The 20,258-nt window shown below is 37.0% G+C and overlaps 2 protein-coding genes across 4 annotated transcripts; one reads left to right on the forward strand and one right to left on the reverse strand.

Annotated features, from left to right (window-relative positions):
* Positions 1-1,756: 1,756 nt before the first annotated feature.
* On the reverse strand, positions 1,757-8,548 carry ftr83 (finTRIM family, member 83). 3 transcript variants are annotated; one of them, XM_039658286.2, is made up of 8 exons: positions 7,893-8,548; positions 6,579-6,674; positions 6,059-6,292; positions 5,548-5,707; positions 5,266-5,322; positions 3,947-4,015; positions 2,946-3,043; positions 2,235-2,374 (listed from the first exon to the last, which is right to left on the reverse strand). In XM_039658286.2, the coding sequence occupies exons 1-7, from the start codon at positions 8,478-8,480 to the stop codon at positions 2,985-2,987; spliced, it is 1,263 nt and encodes a 420-aa protein (XP_039514220.2). In that variant the 5' UTR covers positions 8,481-8,548; the 3' UTR covers positions 2,235-2,374; positions 2,946-2,984. The 3 variants fall into 3 exon arrangements, with proteins under 3 accessions (XP_039514218.2, XP_039514220.2, XP_039514219.2); XM_039658285.2 differs by having other exon boundaries at positions 2,237-2,374; positions 2,942-3,043; XM_039658284.2 differs by lacking the exon at positions 2,946-3,043 and having other exon boundaries at positions 1,757-2,374.
* A 4,526-nt stretch (positions 8,549-13,074) lies between these two features.
* On the forward strand, positions 13,075-19,516 carry ftr82 (finTRIM family, member 82). The gene is made up of 7 exons (XM_039659604.2): positions 13,075-13,825; positions 15,348-15,443; positions 15,840-16,073; positions 16,895-17,054; positions 17,556-17,612; positions 18,053-18,121; positions 18,637-19,516. Exons 1-7 carry the CDS (start codon positions 13,241-13,243, stop codon positions 19,155-19,157), a joined length of 1,722 nt encoding a protein of 573 aa, XP_039515538.2. The 5' UTR covers positions 13,075-13,240; the 3' UTR covers positions 19,158-19,516.
* Positions 19,517-20,258: the final 742 nt, after the last annotated feature.

A 20,258-nucleotide genomic window follows, 5' to 3' on the forward strand; every position in this document is an offset into this window, starting at 1 on the left:
TACTAACGTTACCGCGATGACAATTTGTGGCAAATGCGCTTATAATGCAGTATACATGCTGGAGTTTCATATTCCCAATAAAAACAGTGCGAAGGCTAAGCAACCATAAACACAAGCTTTGGCCTCAGCCTAGTAGTAGTAAAAAAACAGCATCAAAAAAAGATTTTTATTTTCTGAATATCTGGATTAAAGCCATTTTCATAAATCCACATCGACATCTCAAAGGTCTGGATTATATCTGAATATTGTAATAAATTGAAGCACATGTGCTAAAAAGCGGCAAGCTTACAGAAGTAATGTTATTCACAAAACATTCCAAGGCCTTAAAGACAGAGCATAATAGTGGTACATAGATACATCACATTACATATATCCGAAGAAATTCGCAAATTTGTTAATAATTCTAAAACAAAACGTTAAATATTGGACTTGCCTGAGCTGCCATGTTCTTTCCCGTCAGGCGGTTGTATCTGAATGGGTGCGCAGTGGAAACCAGTCCGGGTGGAACACGTGACTACGTGCCTGAGTTCTTGATGTGTGCATGGACTACAAGAAGATACCTTCAGCTTGTCACCGAGGTAAAATAAGCTTTTGAACGGGACTAGCCTTGTTAGCATCAGTAAAAATGGGCTGAAAAGTTTAATATATCATGGAAAAATTATTTATTATAATTATATATATATATATATATATATATATAGAAATATGAATCAATAAACATTTTAGTTAAAGTGTGTAATTTTTTTGTCAACACCTTGAGAAATAAAGTAACACCTTGAGAAATAAAATCTTTCTTTCTTTCTTTCTTTCTTTCTTTCTTTCTTTCTTTCTTTCTTTCTTTCTTTCTTTCTTTCTTTCTTTCTTTCATTCTTTCTTTCTTTCTTTCTTTCTTTCTTTCTTTCTTTTTTTCTTTCTTTCTTTCTTTCTTTCTTTCTTTCTTTCTTTCTTTCTTTCTTTCTTTCTTTCTTTCTTTCTTTCTTTCGAAAGCCTCATTGTTGAGGCAGATGTAATTGCAACCAGAAGAGGTCACTCTTGTGTTATGTTTGAGGTTACTTGTCATTAGGACCATGAGATTTTTTTTTATAATACACTATGAGTCATTACTTCAGACTCACGTGGATCCAAAAACATCCAGAAACTTGTGCTCTACAAGTGAACGCCGTCCGTCTTGTAGTGCTATCTCAAATAGGCACAAAATATCTTTCTCAGATCTTTTTCTGGTCTTTTCCATGCTGGTGGAATGACCTAGCCTACTGCGTTAGAATAAACTGGGAAGGGTCATAGCACTTGCATATTGTTGTCCTACTGTTAGTTTCACTGCTATATTGTTTGTTCTCATTTGTAAGTCGCTTTGGATAAATGCGTCTGCTAAATGTAAATACACAAAAAATTGGTTTCTGTAGGCAGCTTCTAACATATGTCAAATAAACGATTCAAAACAATTTAAATGAGACTTTTATTATGTTATCATTAATGCAGACAAAATAACCCACATAAATCAAACTTAAAATTTACTGTTAAAAACTTTCACACTCATTAAACAGTACAATCACACAGAAAAAAAAAAAAGAAAAAAAAAACATTTTCGGTAAGGGCTGAATTATCAGAAAATGATCTAATTTTTTTTAAATATATTTTCTATATAATTCTATATCATTTTATTTTTGTAATTCATACTTTATATAATCATATTCTTGATATGTCAAAGATTAAAACATTAAGTATTGTGATCAGCTTTACCAGAAATTCATTTAAAAAAACACACACACACACACACACGCAATTTAAAAGAAAATATAAAAGAAAAGAAAAAGTATATATAATGCCCTTATATCCAGTTCGACCATTTACACCTGACAAATAGTAATAGCAGACTCATACCACACCCAGAAGCCAGGATATACTGGCTCACTGAAAGAGGCTTTAAACTGATGAATAAGTGACATAGACTCAGACACATTGTAGAATGAGAGAGTGCCTCCTGCACAGTCCAGGAACACCCCGATACGGGAAGAGTAGGGTGCATTAATCTCAACCTGGTCTTTGTTGTGTCGGGCTGAGTAGCTGGAGTTGGAACAGAAGAGACTCCAGGACTTGCGGTTGTAGCCGATACGAGCTGAGTCCCCATAACCTGTCCTCTTGATGCCTTTAAAGGTGACACCAATAGAAGCGCCCTCCCCGCTCCACTCCACCTCCCAGTAGTAAGCACCTCCTGAGAGGGTCTCTTTACACAGGACCTGGGGCAGGCAGTCAAATCTCTGATTACTGTCGTTGTAAGACTGAGGTTCTCTCTTTAATGATGCTTTCCTGTTGTTTCGGGAGATGTAGAGCTGTCTGTATGCTGTGTTGGGGTCTAGAGTTAGCTGGCAGGCGTCTTTAAAATAAACAAGATAGATGAGAGATGATTAGGATTAGTTAATCAAAACTTTTACATTTTACATTTACATTGGGAATGGGTAAAGGCAGACAAAGTTTCATTGTGATTATGAAGACACCCCTGCTCACAATGAATCTTAGCCCACTTTGCATGCAAGTATCTTGGTCCATGTCCATGTTCTTTAAAAGCTCCATTTTTGTTTGAGACTGGATAAAATAAGTGCCATAAGAGATTTGTATGCATTAAAAATACCAATGTGCATGGGTCAAGTTAAGACACACAAGAGACCATAAGTTGTATATACTGCATATAATTAATTGTAAAATGTAAAAAAACACATCAATCATGTTAGCAGTGTCTAGCATCAAAGTTTTCTTTTTAAGAGAAACACAAAATGACAAGATGGACATCATTGCACGTTTATCTTAAGCTATCCTAGGCTAGGATTTCTGATCTGGGAACAGTTTTGCAAATTGTGGTCTCCAAATATGAACAGATTGGAGCAAAACTGATCCTTGATCAGCTTTCCTTGTGTAAGGTGATACATGCATGAGGACAAATCACCTGCCTATGGTTGAGTATAGTGGTTGAGTCTGCACATTGGCTCTCAGAGCTGGTTGGACATTTGGAGGTGGTTTCTGCCAGAGGTGCGTGAACGTCTCTGATCTAGAGGGCCGAGAGTGTCGATACACATTTAAGACACCCTATATATTCTCTTAAACCATGAAATTTTGCATAAGTTGTCTTCTGACTACTATCGCTCAAAAGGTTGGGGTTTGTAAGATTTTTTTGAAGAAAGTCTCTTCTGCTCATGAAGGCTGCATTTATTTGATCAAAAATTTGATCAAAAATTAATTATTGTGAAATATTATAAAAATTGACCACAACTGTTTTCTATTTTAATACAATTTTAATGTCATTTATTCCTGATTATTGCTATTATTATATTATTATTATTATTAGCTTGAAACCAATTGTGCTGCTTATATTTTTTATGTATGATACTTTTTTGATGAGCACAAAGTTCAAAAGAACAGCATTTGTTTCATTATTGTCACTTAATTGTCACTTTTGATCTGTTTAATGCATCATTCCTGTACAAAAGAGTTATTATTATTTTTCAAACATCATAATGACCCCAATAATTTGAACACTAGTGCATGAAGAGTGTTTTAGTCCTCTAAAAGACCACAGCTGATTGTTCTTAGAAGAGAAGACGAAATATCTAAAGGTTTGAAGGATGGCAGTTATCATGAATCACCCACACACCCACTCACTGAGCAGACTAAGCCTGTTCTTACAATATGCTTAAACACAAACTCAGTATGTAAAGAATGATGTTAGACTACTCCCACTAGACTTTGACATTTAACAGGATGGAAGCCAGCATGCTTTCTTAACACTTTATGCACAAACATATAAAAATATATATATAATATTTGGATTAATCAAAATTGTCTGGTGAGAATTCTGCTGACCTTATATCCTGTTAATGTTATCACCACAACAACTTCCCATGGTCTTGGGCATACATGTAAAAAGGAAATTCTTGAATGAAAATAAACTTACACTGGAGGAGATCGTCCCTTGTCCGGGGAGTGTTGCTGGGGCTCTTGTACATCATGTCAACTACATCAGCTAAAGACACAATAAAGAGAGTCAGAAAGATGTCAAACATCTAATCGTTTAATTCATCTGATAGTAAGAAAACAGATTATATTGTATCATGTTCCAGATGGGCCACATCTGGAACATGTGGATTCAATGTGTGCCAGTTGTGGGCCGGATCTGGGCAGACACTATGTTGCTGTCTGGGATGTTACTGACAAAAAGGAAGTACCGTTAGGTACTTTCTGAATGGCATTGTAGGTACTTTCACATTAATGTTGATAAAACAATATGCTACTGTTAAATAGTTTATGGTAACACTTTATTTCGATAGTCCACTACTAACTAACTATACAACTATGTCAACTACCAAACATTAGAGTGTTAATGCTCAGTGTCCCCAACAGATGTTCTGACTATAAGTAACTTGCAAGTATACATCAACTTATTCTACTAACCCGAAGCCTAATCTAACAGTCGACTAAAAGGAGAATACAGTCTACTAATACTAAAATGAGTTAGTTGACATGTAGTTGCAAATTATGAAAGTGAGTTGGCATGTTGCAAAGTTACTTAGAATATCTAAAGTGGACTATCAAAATAAAGTATAACTTTGTTTGAGGTCGATAATATTTTTTTAAAAGAAATTAATACTTTTAATCAGGTTGCATTTAATTGATCGACAGTGACATTAAAGACTTTTACATAAAGATTTTTACAAAATAGTTCTATTTCAAATAAATGCTGTTTTTTACTTTCTACGTATCAAAGAATCTTTCTACATGGGTAAAAGAATTTTTATTGGTTTCCACAAAAACAAATTAAGCAGCACAAATGTTTTGTTGAAACTATTGATAATAATAATACTTGATTCTTGAGCTCAAAATCTACATATTAAAATGATTTCTGAATTATCATTTTACACTGACGACATGGAGTAATGATGCTGAAAATTACTGAAATAAGTTACATTTTAAAATGTATTCAAATAGAAATTATTTTTACTCAAATACATGCCAATACTTTCAAAAACATTCAAATTCCCCAGACTTTTGAACAGGAAATTAAAACATCCATGATGTGTGTGCATTTCATATAAGAGATTAGCTAATAAATAGGAATTTTAATGTGATGTTGGTCTTAAGATCATTGCTTAGCAACCGGTCAGCAATTTCTTAGAGCCCAACACTGGCTTTTGACAAATGCCATTCCAAAATTTCAGCTATTTTGCACAAAGCGAACAGCAGACCTGCTAAAGTTTCCCATTTTCATTTACTTACACTTTATAGTCTTTCTTTTCTTACGGTCCTCTAGCTGGCAGAATGGCATCTTGTTCACTGGGAGAGAATTGAGAGTTGTGAAGAAAGTCAGTTTAAAGATTAAGACGAACAGTAATAAACTAGAAAGACCGTGATTTGTTTAATCACTCTAATGGGACAAAAAGACACAGAGCATTTCAAAATGAGTGTGAGACAGTGGCTAATAAAACAAAAATGTCTGTAGGCACAAATTACATTGGTTTACATTAGACAAAAAAAAAATCCTTTCAGACTGGACCATACCTGTTTTTGCCACCTTGACCAGCTCTTCATTGCTGAATTCACTTAGATGTTGTTTCATCTCAGAGACGGTCTTGGTAACAGAACCGAAGGAGAAGTAAGGGTTCACAGTAACAGAGGGCAGCTCCTCAGCATCAGTCTGGGCAATCAGCATATGGTAACTCTGCAACGACAAACAGAACAAATCTTAGTCTTATTTTTCTTACAATAAATTGCCCTGGGCTGTGTTTCTCAAAAGCATTGTAAGCTATGTTGACCGTAGAGATGTCATTGGTTCTACAATACAAGCACATATTTTCTCACACACTAATGGCTCTAGGAGAAGCAAAGAATATTTTGCACAGTATTTCATTACATTATCTGTGAAATAGTAGAAAAACTAAACTAAAAAGTAAATATTTTTAATTGTATGCAATAGATCTTTTGTGAAGTAACACAGTAACGCATTTCTACATAATGCACTGCTTTAGCTCTGTGAATGTTTATTGTGTTTGGCAGACTGCGTCTCAGTCACCTGGATAAAATGGATGTGGTCCTCGGTGCGAGAGAGTTGTGTTAGCTCATTGTCTCTCCTCTTCAGGTCAGCAATTTCATGCCCCAGACGCTCCATGTGGCCCTCAGCAGTGTTAAGTGCAGCCTTCTTATTGGTCGAAATGAGTTTGGCCATTTCCTGTTGCATTCTTTCAATGGAACGAAGCATGTCACTGAACAGCTTTTCACTCTCCTGCAAAGCCCGTTGTGCTGAACTCTGAAAGACCAATTGTAATCAGTATTCTGTTTTTAGTTCTGTTTAATTTTCTTTCTTGGAAATTCATAACCTATTATTTTTTATACACTTAACTATTTACAAAACATTTCTGGTTCTTTCTGAGAACTTGTCACACCAGAGCAGAGTACACCAATTATATATTTCTAAAACATATTCTTGCTCACCGGAGATATGATGTTAATCTTGTTGTGTTACCTTAAATTTGTATGTATAATTTATTGATTACATTAATTATAACACGTTTCTGTTCAATCTCCAGACAAACCTTAAGTGCATCCACTGCCTGTTTTAACTCTTCCATTTGCTTCACTCTGTCATGGATCTTCTCCTGGATTTCAGCTTGGGTGGCACCTAACCGTTGCTACAGACGATTAAAAACAACAAATTCATTACAATGAGGTGCTGGCAAAGGAATGTTGTAAGTACAGCATCCTACCACACCTCAGCCACTTCCACACGACAATATAGTCACTTTGGGATACTCTTAACTCTTTGTGTACTGAATATGAAACATTCTCATCATCTTAAAGTATATTACAAATCACTAGTACCATTAAAATGTAAACTGATGGGTGTGAACTTATAATGTGTGTGTAGCAATTGGTGTTTTCTTTACTGTTCATAATGAAACCCTTCCGCACTACTAGCCTACACTGTATAAAAAGATCATTTTCATATGTTTGTTTATCAGGGGTTGGCTAATCTCATGTTTAATCTAGGATATTAAAACAGACTGTGAATGTCTTTTTTTTTTTTTTTTTTGAATGAATGAATGAATGAATGAATAGGTCCATTGTTGCATACAGGAGTTGAAATAACAGACTTTTATAATGTTACCTCTGATATCTGCTTCAGTGATAATCAGAGATGTACTGTATAGTAATGAAGTAGAACTACTTAAGTACTGTACTTAAAATGGTGTATCTGTACTCTACTAGAGTATTGTTTTTTTCACTTCTACTTTTACTTCAGTAGATATTTTCGATGAATTTAATACTTTTACCCTCGATACTTTTTTTAATGTTCTGCTAGTTACTTGTTACAACTATAAAAATTTCACGAATCATTCGTTGCAAGTTGGCTTTCATGCTGCCTAAATCACACGCCAGTTTTATAGGGTAATGGTATTGTTTGACACACACATTGACAACTAATGCAGGGGTTGTCCTGCAATGACATTTTTTGGCGGCCGCCAAAGCAAATTTGTATCCCGCCAAAGCGCCTTATTTGATTGCTAGTTCAAACTTTTGACTGCTTTCTTTAATAATTACATGACACAATACTTGTACTTTTACTTTTAGTACTCAAGTAGTGAATTTTAAAATAAACTACTTGCAATACTTAAGTACAAAAAATGTTGAATACTTTAGTACTTCTAAAGTGTGGTGCTTAAAGAGCACTTCAACTTCTACTCAAGTCACTTTTTTGATAGAGCACTTGTACTTTTACTCAAGTCCGGGTTTCTAGTACTTTATACATCTCTGGTGATTATCACCAATTAATGTGTTGTCATAACAGGTTCACAAAAATAGAATCACAATTGCACTTTTGTTTTGTAATGCATATGATGGAATCCTACCTGCATTTCCGCCCTTTCTTGTTCAGCGGACACCATGTCATGGCCCTTGTGCTCTTTCACGGTACACAACACACAGATACACATCTGGTCCGTTCGGCAATAAAGCTCAAGACCTTTCTGGTGCTGAGGGCAGATCTGACGATCCAGGTGTCCGATCTCATCGACCAACTTGTGTCGTTTGAAAGTGGATGATTCGTAATGGGGCTTCAGGTGCTTCTCGCAGTAGGAAGCGAGACACATCAGACAAGACTTGACAGCTTTGAGCTTCTTGCCGATGCAGATGTCACATCCCACGTCTTGAGGTCCAGCGTAGTTGTAGTCGGGGGCCGGAGGGGCTGGTGGGAAAGAGTCTGAATCCCTGTTTCTCAGGGATGATGACGACGAACTGCGTGAGGGCTGAAAGCGGCGTGGATTAGGCCTCTTGTTGTAGGCGACCCTGCACTGGGGACACAAGTATTGTCCAGTGTGGTCTGCATGGTCCCAGTAGGTATTGATACAGACGAGGCAGAAAATGTGACCGCATGGGATGGAAACGGGCTCCCTGAGATCTTCCTTGCAGAGGTAACAGAGCTCCTGGTCAAGCGACATGGTTAAATCCCCACAGACCTTAGAAGAGGAAATGTGCGTTTTGAGTGCGAGACAGGAAAAGTGAGTCTAAAGTGCCACCACAGCAAGTTATATAGAGTAAACAGGGAGGGCGGCTAAACTGGTTATGCAGAAACCAGTAAATGAATGGAGGAGTGGCTGTACCACAGGTGAAGGGGGTGATCGAGAGAAAGAAGAAACATGTATCGTCAGATGTCAATGGAAATGATGACAGTGAAGAGGAGAAGCATGAATGAAATGTATGATCTCAGGGCATAAAATTGTTTAAAATTTGCTCTTGCATCACACACATTTCTAGGACGCGCAATTCTTTTATATTTGATAAAGCTTGTCTTGTGACTACTGCTTTTCGTGGCAAGCAACGATCTCGTCGGTTGAGTGTTTATGGGCGGTTTGAGAGGCCTCATGCTGGCAGACATCTTAACGTTGGGTATGTGCTCCACTGCGGAGGAGATGCCTGATGGATGAGTGCTTACAGACCAAGCATACTGTGACCTTTGGCACACACCATCAAAGCTGGAGGGTAATTTATTTGGAGGGAGGATGAGTATATACTTTGGGGGATTTATTCCTCCTTGAAAGATTTTTGAGTAAGAGAAAAAGTATGTTTTTTATTAAGAGTCCTTTAACCACCAAACATTTGAGTTGTGATGGTGAAAGCCGGCATAGTTGTAGCATGAGGAGAGTCACTGTCAGTGAGCATTTAGAAATATGTTACGCTGTGAATAATACATGACCACTATCCTCCTGAAGTGGTCATGGACCTTATGTTAGGTTCTTATAATTCATTATGATTGTAGTATGACCAGCTTTCTTATACTGAATGTACACAGTTTAGGGGAAATATGTAGATTTTAAAATAACTGCGGAAGGACAGATGAATTTGGGGAAATTATATCAAAGTTTGAGAAACACAACACAGTTACAGATGTTAAAGCAAAGAGTGTTACAACCATCCTCAGTCTGGCAGTGAAACCCAACTGGCATTTCAAATGTATTTAATAGCCTACTTTAATAGCCTACGTTTTAAATGTACAGTAACAGCTCTAACAGGATCCATTTTCCTAAGAAAAGGCGTTTATTCCTGTTGCTCCAAGAAGATGGAAATAAGTGTTTGTTTAAGATTAGCCTCGCTCATCTCTCTAGAGCATACATCCTCTGTACAGCACAGTCCACAAAGCTCCAGGAATCTCTGTTGCAAAACAGGAAGTGGAAGTGAGTTTTCCCGTGACTCACATTCAATGTGGTGAAAAGCTAATTAGAACATTTCTACTAGGATTGCAAATCCACCCCTTATATTTCTCTCCAGATCTGATTCATTTATTTTACCAAATCCATTTTTCATGTTTATATGGAAACCTACATAATTTAATATCCAAAATCAAGAACACAAACTGAGATAACAGAGCAAAGATGTATGCCCATCTCAAACTAAACTCAAGATTCCTCTTATTTAAGATGGTTGTCGCCTTGTAAGTTCAGTAACGAGAGCAAAAATGTTGGCAAGAATGCACTCTGACCTGATAAGTGAGATAACAGAGAGGCCAGCAAAGGTGAAAGTTTCCACTGTTTAAGAGAATATCCAGACTTCAGCAGGACATGCAGTCTGACAGTGCTGGAGAGTCTGCAGCCAATCTGATGACATGTCTCTGATTCCAGATCATCGTCTGGTCTGTACAGTCATACAGTTCTAAAGGTCTTCAGCTCAAAATAGTTGATCGAATTTGACCTTTATGACAGAGATAATATGCAGTCTTGAAATAAAACTTTAATTCATAGTTATGATGGGTCACATTGAGAATAGTGTTTCAAATATTTCTATATAAATAATGAAGAGCTTAAATGCTTTTCTAACATAGAGTAAAAATTTTACAATAGCCAACAAACCCCTTGACCTATGCAGTGTGGTTAGTACTGCAGAGTATTTATAGATGGCTGATCTTGTCTTTCCTGATCGCTCTGTAACTGCCTGCCATGCCACAGTGACACATTTGTAAAAAAATAAATAAATAACATGAAGATGTGAGTGCAACACATTTTCAAGACCGTTTACCTTTCTGTCTCTCATTTTTGTTGAGAAAGAGCGACGTGTTCAGACTACATTTCACAAACCTTTGTACATCAGCAGTGATAAGATTTTTACAGCAACACCATTTTTGAGCCTCAGACATCTCTGTTAATATTGTGCGCTAATATATAATCACTTAGACATTCTTCACAGTTGAGCAAAGGGATAGTTTTCACTGTAAACAGTGAACTTGAGGCTAAATAAATATTTTTTAATGATTGCTTTCAATGCACAGGACTCCCTGCATGCACTCTTTTGAATGGTGGTATTCTTTTGTGGTTTTTGAGAATTCCGTTCTGCAGCACAGCCAGTTCAATTTTACCTGGCAATGCGCCAGACGCGCAGCCAAACACACACACATACACATACAGTTCAGCCAAGACTCACAAAGGTGACCATTGTTCATGGAAACACTTGTAAATACCTTGTTTCCACGCACTTTATGCACTGACCAATCAGATTGACATAGGCAACCCCTTGGTTTTTACAATAACAGCACACACCTATGCAAGCTCACTCTCCACACTTACTCTGTCACCCTCCATCGGGCACACTCCCCTTAATCAGGTAGTTTAATGAAACTTGTCCTTTGACCCTTAATATACACAAAGAAACAGGAGACCTCTGGCAGGCTTACTCAAGTATGCAGCTTCTTCAATAGGAAAATAGTCCCTCGTGAACCAATGTGAACTCAGTGGGGTCAGCATGAGGGTGTGGAGAACAATAAAGGTTGTGTTAAAGGAACTGATTTCTTTTGTATGGTTTGCAACATTTCCTCTCTAAGAACTATGAAGACCATGAGAACAATATGAGGAGCGACACTCCATGAATAGGCCCATTCCTTCATTTTAAAATCATTACTTCATATGCTGCAGTTGGAGTAACCTGCAAAAACTGATGTTCAATTTGCAAGTAGAGGCCTAAACTAGCAGGCTAGCCGAGTTAATGAGTAATCGCAAACTATACCTTACACTTTAAATGGAATCTGTTTAACTCAGGGAAAAGAGGAAGAGAAACTGGCTTATCAGAGTACAGACCTTATAAGGAGAGGGGTGAAACTATTCATGAAGTGATGATGCAAGATTTGTGTTTGGGGCAGAGCTGGTAGGACCCTCTGTAACCAATCAGCATGTAATAGGTGTGGGTTTCTGTCACTGTGGTGTCACCTGGGCTCTGGCTGGACCAATGGCTTTCAGTCTTCATCTAAAGTAAAAATACACAAAGTTAATAATTAAAAAGATATCAAACACAATGCATTCAAAATCTGATTTCTTCCACACAACTATAAAACATATCCAGGAAAAAGAGACAGAAAAAGCTTCACAGTAACAGTAAGAACGTCTTTGGAAAGTACTTTGAGCTAATAAAAAGATACTTCAGTTGGTGACACAAGTCACATGGAATATCACATTCTATGAAAACTGTGCCTAAGTTCAAGTATGTCCCAAAAATGTCCAAGTTCAATTCCATTACAGTACATTAGATAACTTTAAATAGTATGTCTTCAACCTTTATATTTATGTTTATGAAAAACTCTGTATCACCCAGGACTGACTTACAAAGAGTGCCTATGTTTATGTTAGCAATTACAAGTGCAAATTAATCTAGTTTTGTGTCAAGGATAGTGAATGTGCAAATATTTGTAGCTGGACAAACTATTTTGAAAATGTCAAGTGTTAGAAAGTTTGAAATATTCTTAAAAAAAAAACATAAATATTGTTCATTCTTTTTTCTGTCACACCCATCGAAAACAAACTGATGACATATTTTAAAGTCTGCAACACCCAATCCAGTTCAACTGGCATTAGTTCATACATTCAGATCAAACTCACCTTTTAGACTGACTGTTACTATTGTTTGTTTAGTGCAGTGAGCATAGTAGCACATGCCTTTGTGTTATGAAAGACAGTTCAACGCAATATATTTTACAGTGGCAACTTTATATGTCAGATTATATACAGCTTTAAAAAAGCCAGATAGGTGTGCTACTACAGAATGAAATAAAATGTATAAATGAACCAAAAATGATCAATTTTATATATTAAATTTGAAAAAAAAAAGCTTTCATTTTTTTTTTCGTTTTCAACCAAATTGGCATATCATTTAAAGAATGAAAGCAAGAGAGTATCCTAGACAATAAACAAACTATGTAACACCAGAGCCAACCAAGAATGGCCAATTATTAACAAACTGTAGTTTTAGGGTAACTGATGCAAATGTCCTTCAGCCAAGCAGTTTGTGCGTGTAAAACAGAGAGCTTTTCATTTTTAAGTTTCATCCTGGATGGCCCTGCTTTACACTACAATTCATTCATTCTCAACTGTACCTTTTTCCTTCAATGTCTTTCACTCCACCCCTGGTCCCTCCCTCCCCCTCTTTTTCTCTCTCTCTCTCTCAAGACTCCTGGCTCAACCTGTTTATCTGAGCTGTGTTGTGCTCTAATCTCTCTCTCTCTCTCTCTCTCTCTCTCTCTCTCTCTCTCTCTCTCTTCCTTCCTCTCTTCAACACACTCCCTCAGAACAAAGGGGAGGGCTTTGCTTCCTTTAATTAATAACCTGTGGAATTCAGAAACTCAAGGCTGTCTGTAGTAAAACACCAGCCACGCAACGTTCGACTTCTCTTTCTCTTTCGGAAACATTTCAGACGTGTGTTTTTGAATAGAGTGCCAAAAAATATGGCAGAGCAACTGTCTTCAGATTACTTCAGCTGCCCTCTATGTACGGAGCTCCTGAGGGACCCTGTGGCGATCCCGTGTGGTCACAGCTTCTGCATGGACTGTATCAGCGGCTACTGGAATGAAGCTGATTACACTGGCATCTACATTTGTCCCCAGTGTCGGATCACGTTCACCCAGAGACCTGTGCTGAGGCCGAACGCCACTCTCACCAAAGTTGCGGAGAAGATTAAGAAGACTGGCTTAAACTTAACGCCTCCAAGTAATGGAAGCTATGCTGGCCCCGGGGATGTTCCTTGCGACTTCTGCAGTGGAAAGAATTTCAAGGCGGTCAAGTCCTGCCTCAATTGTCTTGCCTCTTACTGCGAAAAGCACCTGAAGCCCCACTACGAGTCCGCCACATTCAAGAGGCACAAGCTGGTGGATGAGCTGGGGAACCTGGACCGTAAGATCTGCCCTCAGCACCAGAAGAGCCTAGAGTTGTTCTGTCGAACAGACCAGATGTGTATTTGTGCTCTCTGTACTGTAAGCGAGCACAAGGGTCATGATATAGTCTCAGCCGAAGCAGAAAGGAGTGAAAAACAGGTAAGGAAAATAGACTGCTTGAGTAAACTTACCTGAAGTTACTGAGAGGCTAGAGGGGGGGCTGTTGGGTTTCAAGTTGAATTTTAAATGATTCTATTAATTAACAACAAATGTTCTTACATAAAATAGGTCTTCTTAAGAAAAAAATGCCAAGAAGTCATGTAGATACACCATATAACCGGTTTTGTGTTAACACACACATGCTGATCCAGATCATTACAAAAAAAAAAACTGATAAGGAAATATGGAAAAGAAAGGGAGGAGGCAATGATTAAACTGATCGAAATAGAAAAGAAGCATAGTGAGATAGTTACAACTCCTAAACTATGTTGAGTCACAAAAAGGGTGTGTTCCTCTACAATGGACAACTCAGAGGTTACTTGATTTAAACACCGTCCAAACCTTTCCGAGATGATCTGTTTTAGTGCAAGAAAAATAACTGTTATGAGCAACGAGGGATGAGAAACTGGGCAGGTCTGTATTCTTTTGTAGGGAGAGGCAAGGAATGTGAATTTGAGAAAATCAGGAGGGAGCGTACGGACCATCCCAACCTCCCCCTATAGGGCGTTTACACGCTAAGAATAAAAAAATAGTGCACTGCTTTTTGTACCTTGACCCAAAGACATCATAAACCTCAGCAGATGAGTAGCTGAAAGAAATGTGGACAACCGCCTCTTCAAACTTGAGTTTCGCAATAAAAACTGCTCAATGAAAACTGCGTCACTGTACAATTTGACTGTGAGGATAGTGAAAATATTTCACCCGAAACTATTTATAGATACCGGCCAGATGTTTACTGTTCCATCAATACACTGGAGAACTGAATGGAAGGAAGACCTTTCAAAGGTTTAAGATTTCAAAGCTTTTCCTTCAATTCATTGGTACTGAACGAGTTTGAGACAAGGAGGGAGCACAGCAGTTGATGTTTTTTTGTACTGTTTTGACTGAACTGTCACCGGCGCTGTTTAGATACAGTAATTATATACGTAATCTAATACTTATCGCAGGCACTAATTGCGAATGGTTTGTTTGTTCTGTTAAACGCAGGGAATCCCAGATTTAAGTCCTCATGTACCATGGCACACACCACAAACACACACACACACTTTTATTCACCCCCTCCCCAGATTCTCCACATTCCTTCAAGCTTATCTTGAAGAATGGTTCGGTGAGCTTGGCAAGGGGTTGCTCAGAAGCCCCCTCCTCTTTCCCTAAAGAACTGAGCGTGTGCACCTTGAACTGTCTCTCCAGCAAGCAGACCCAGCTAGTTTTACATTCCTGGAGTGATTAACATTCCCCTCTCTTTTCGAAGATAAAGTCATCCATGTGAAGCAGGTTCTTTGAATTCTAGAGAAAAAAAAAACATAACTTAAAATTATCATATGTGAAGACATTTGACACGAAATGCCATTCTGTATTATATTGCTATGCATTCCCAGAATTTACTTGAAGAGGAGTTTGTTTTGTAATTGAATCTATGTCAACAAAGACTGAGTTATGTTTTCTCTTGTTTCACGGACAGAAACTTCTTGGAGTGTCCCAGGCGGAGATCAAACAAAAATGCCAGCAGAGAACTAAAGAACTGGAGGAGCTGAAGACAGCAGTGGATTCTCTAAAAGTATGTTTCAGGCTCACTTGTAACAGTTTTGTTGTCACTGCTCATATCGAGGTCACGCCATAGAACATTAGACCAAATAAGAACAACCTGACTGCTTTATCTGGGCAAAGGTGATATGGCACAAGGCCTTTTATCTGTTAAGTCAGTGTGTAACTGTTTCAATCTGGGAAAGCAAACAGTCCTTGTAAAGTGGCCATAAGTGTTCTTTTGTTCCTCATGTAATCCCGATGCTAGCTCTCTAGATACAAGCTGATACATGGCTTTTTTGTTGATGGCAGCAGCAGCTTGAGTAATTGTAATGAGTTGTAAATGTTATCTATTAGTTATTCTTGCAAAACCGTATCCTACTAAAAGAACGGACAATGGACTCTTATACTTGACTCATTTTTACCGCAGAGCTCTGCACAAAGAGCAATGACCGAAAGCAAGAAGATGTTTGATGAGATGATCACCTCCATTGAGAGGATGAGGTCAGAGGTCATCAAACTGATCAACATCAATGAGAGGGCTGCATTCAGTCAGGCAGAGGGACTGATGGAGCAACTGGAGCAGGAGATTGAAGAACTGAAGAAGAAAGAGAGTGGACTCAAACAGCTTTATAGCACTGATGATCACATTCACTTCTTACAGGTACTTTAAGGCATGAGTTTTCAAAATGAGATCTGGAGATCAGATTTTTAGATTTTTTTTTTTTAATTATGTCCTTACATTAACAGTTTAAAACCCAGTTATTTATATTTACATTATATTATGGGTTTTTTTCTATAATATTTTCTCCTTGTGCAGTAAAAAATGGCACATTTAATATTTGACAAAAAATATTGTTGGTTTAACTTAAAAAAATAAGTTACCTGGTTGCCTTAAAATTAAGTTCATTCAAATGGAAAAAGTGAGTTGGAACGTCAGTCAAGATCTGTCAATTAAAATGAACACTACATGAGTTGTGTAATTTTCATGAAGAATCTCAAGTGTGGGACAGACATTTTTGCTCTTTATTCTATGATTTTGATTTTTATGATAAAAAATGGCACATTTAATATTTGACAAAAAATATTGTTGGTTTAACTTAAAAAAATAAGTTACCTAGTTGCCTTAAAATTAAGTTCATTCAAATGGAAAAAGTGAGTTAATACAATGAAGGAGATTGATTTAATCATCAGAAACCCAAAATAATATGTTATCTGATCTAAATTAATTATTTAAGTTGATTTGACAAAAGAAAACATGTTGTGATTTCAAATCATGAATATATATATTTTTTACAGTGTGCTTTTATATTTTAGAAAAGGGGAATCGTCATATTTGACATCAAAAAGGCTTTTCAAACTTTTTGGCATCACACCTTCATTAAATGAAAGTTTCAAAGACATTGTAAACACAGTTACCTTTCAGTAATCAAGGCTTCCATCACTACACATTTTATTTAATGAGATTTCTCTCCTTTTAAACAGAATTTCAATTATCTCTGCACCCCAACTGATGATGGCTTCATACCCAGAGTGTCTCTGAATCCAGACTTTTCCTTCAGTGCAGCCAGGAAGGCCGTGGCTGAGATCAAAGAGAAGCTGGAGGAGCTGGGCAGAGATGAACTACGCAAAATCTCAAAATCAGGTCAGAGCACACACTGCACAGCATATCAGACACAGGCGTAGTTTTTTTAGAGTGAAGTTGTCCCTGTTTGCTGATCTGAACACACTGCCCTCTATTTTGCATGAACTTGGAGGGTATGGCTGAACTCAGTTTGTCTTTAAAGAGCCACAATTCGCACTTACAGTATATCAACACATATAATTTCTGGGTCTCAAGTCCCGAAATAATAACCAACATTTAAATAGATCAGTCTTTAACTCTGATAAGTCAGGCCTTTTGGTAACTAGTACACATGACTTCAGCAAGGAAGCCATGTGATTACATGGAGACTGTAAACAGTGTTTTGAGTTCCTCAACTCTTCTAAGTTTTCAATCCACTGAGCAAAGTTCGAATGACAAACAAAAGAGCTATTCATTTCTATTAATAGAATTTGAAACAATACGATTTAGTGACTTATTCAGATCTTATTTCATGTTTAAAAAGATAATTGTAAATCAAGTTTTCCTATTTGTTTATAACAGTGAACGACGTACCAGTTTACACTGTGGAGAATCGCACCAAGGAGAGAAGTACCAGAGGTAAGACAAATTAAATACTTACCTATATATTGATTAACATTAATCACACTTGACTCACACTTGACACACTTGAAAAAACATTACATAATACACTACCATTCAAAGGTTTAGGGTTGGTTAGATGTATTTATGTTTTTGAAAGAAGTTGTCAGCAGCCATTACTTCAGTCACATGATCCTTCAGATATCATTCTAATATGCGCAAGATTTGATGATCAAGAAACATTTCTTACTTTTATAATATTAATAATAACATTTAACAATGGTTCTGTTTGTGGAAACCATGGTACTTGTTTTTAGGATTCTTTGATCAATAGAGAGTTCAAAAGAACAGTATTTATTTGAGAAAATAAAGAGGAATTTGTCTGACCCCAAACTTTTAAATGATATTATACATATGGGATATGACCTCATAAAGTCTGTGTTTCTCTTTGTGTTCAGTTAAAGAAGTTCATGCAGTGGACAGTTCACCTCCTACAGAACCCAGGACAAGATCTGAATTTCTGAAATGTAAGTATCTAAAAACAAATCATGATTTCCTTATTCTCAAATCCAAATGTTTGTGTTTCTCACAGTTAGGGATGCACAATATAACAGTGCCATATTGGTTATCAGTAGACATTAAAAATATACTGGACATTTAATCATAAATTTTCTATATTTTTTATATTTAGATCACTTAAAAACACTAATAATTTAATAACATATTTAGCAAATCTCAAAATTAATATCCATTTTTCATAATGAACATAATGAAGTTGTAATGCCTAAATTGACTGTATTTAAAACTTGGCTGCTTATAGATTTTAGTTTATAATTACTATTGTCCATTTGTTTGTTGCCAGCCAGAACATGAAAAAATAAATCTGTATTGGCCAGAATTTTAATATTGTTTCTAGTCCCAGTGTATTTTTATGGCATTATTACTAATAAAATCAGAATTTAAATACAGACAGAGGAAGATTTATAAAGATCTGTTTGAAGCAACACATTAAAGCAACTTTTATCTGTCTACTCATCTCCAGACTACTGTCAGCTGAGACTAGACCCCCACACGGCGCATAAGGAGCTGTTCTTATCTGAGGGAAACAGAAAGGTGATTAGAACCCGAGACCTGCAGCCATACTCAGAAAGCCAAGATCGCTTCGATAGCTTTGCCCAGGTGCTGTGTCGTGAGGCTCTGTCAGGTGGCCGCTACTACTGGGAAATCGAGTGGAGTGGAGAATTCTCGATTGGAGTGGCCTATCGGGGCATTAGCCGTAAGGGTAAAGGCTCCCTGTGCTTGCTGGGCTACAACGATAAATCTTGGAGCCTCCTCTGCTCTGACACAGGGTACTCGGCCTGGCATAACAGGGTAGACAAGGCTGTTAGTGGCCCTCACTCTTCGAGAATAGGGGTCTTTCTGGACCACTCTGCAGGGGTGTTGGCCTTCTACAGTATTGGTGAGACTATGACACGTCTCTATCGTTTCGATACCAAATTTACTGAGCCCATCTATCCTGGGTTTGGGGTTGGAACGTCAGTCAAGATCTGTCAATTAAAATGAACACTACATGAGTTGTGTAATTTCCATGAAGAATCTCAAGTGTGGGACAGACATTTTTGCTCTTTATTCTATGATTTTTTTTTTTACTCTGTCTTTTATGTCGAATGCCATTTGTCTGACGTTTAAACTATTTTATCAGGTTCTGAAGGAATAAGGTAACTTTTCAGTAATGATCCTATCTGCAGAATATATAATGTTCTCCTAAATGAAGGCTTAAATGAAGAAAAACACTTAGATGCTAATATCTTCTTAAGTTAATATTATAATGTGTATCCAAATGCAAAAGCTATCCTCATTGTAAAGCAACATTATTCAGCAATGACATCTTTATATTTCAATAAAGTTTTAAAGTTGTTATACATACTGGTCTCTCATTAAATACTAATGTCAATGAAACAATTTTGGTCATTTGTTCTCAGTCAAAATCTGTCTTGTGTTTTGCTGCTGAAACCACAAATTCACCACCAAAAAAAAGATAACTATTTAACAATAAATTGTCTACTAAGGACAAAAGATCATCTTAGACAAGACACATGTTTACAGTATGAATACACACTACATTACCAAAGCTCATCTGATTTCCACATTATGTGAGGTTTAGACAATTATTACAATGTGGAGATTTTGAATCATAATGACTGAGGAAATGCATTGTATAAGTTGTACTGGGTGTAGTGCCTGCCTGCACACACACACACACAGTTCTTTTCGGCTGCCATAATACAGTAATTCAAAAGTTTTTTTGCAGCCTGAAACATAAAACATATCATGAACATAAATGGTCTGCTCCAAAAACCTGACTAAAATGATCAGAAGGATACAACTTAATTCTAACACTCCCATTCACAGATCTAATAAAAGTATAACGTGGTCACATAGATGTTTAACATGTTTTACAATTACTGGAGGTCAAAGGTCACTGGTTTGCTGTCATAGTGGACATTATACAGCTGGATAATCTGACTTTACTGTTAGAAAAATATAATCACATATAACATTGGCAGTAATAATAAAATGTCATGTATTTTAACAAGACGTTTTTGTGCTGCTAAAATGAACATTCTGTGGGTGAAAGTGTTTGTATAAACTGCAGCAACAATT

Source organism: Pimephales promelas, chromosome 4 (genome assembly GCF_988280905.1).
Source record: "Pimephales promelas chromosome 4, fPimPro1.hap1.1, whole genome shotgun sequence".
In the NCBI taxonomy this organism is placed as follows: Eukaryota; Metazoa; Chordata; class Actinopteri; order Cypriniformes; family Leuciscidae; genus Pimephales; species Pimephales promelas.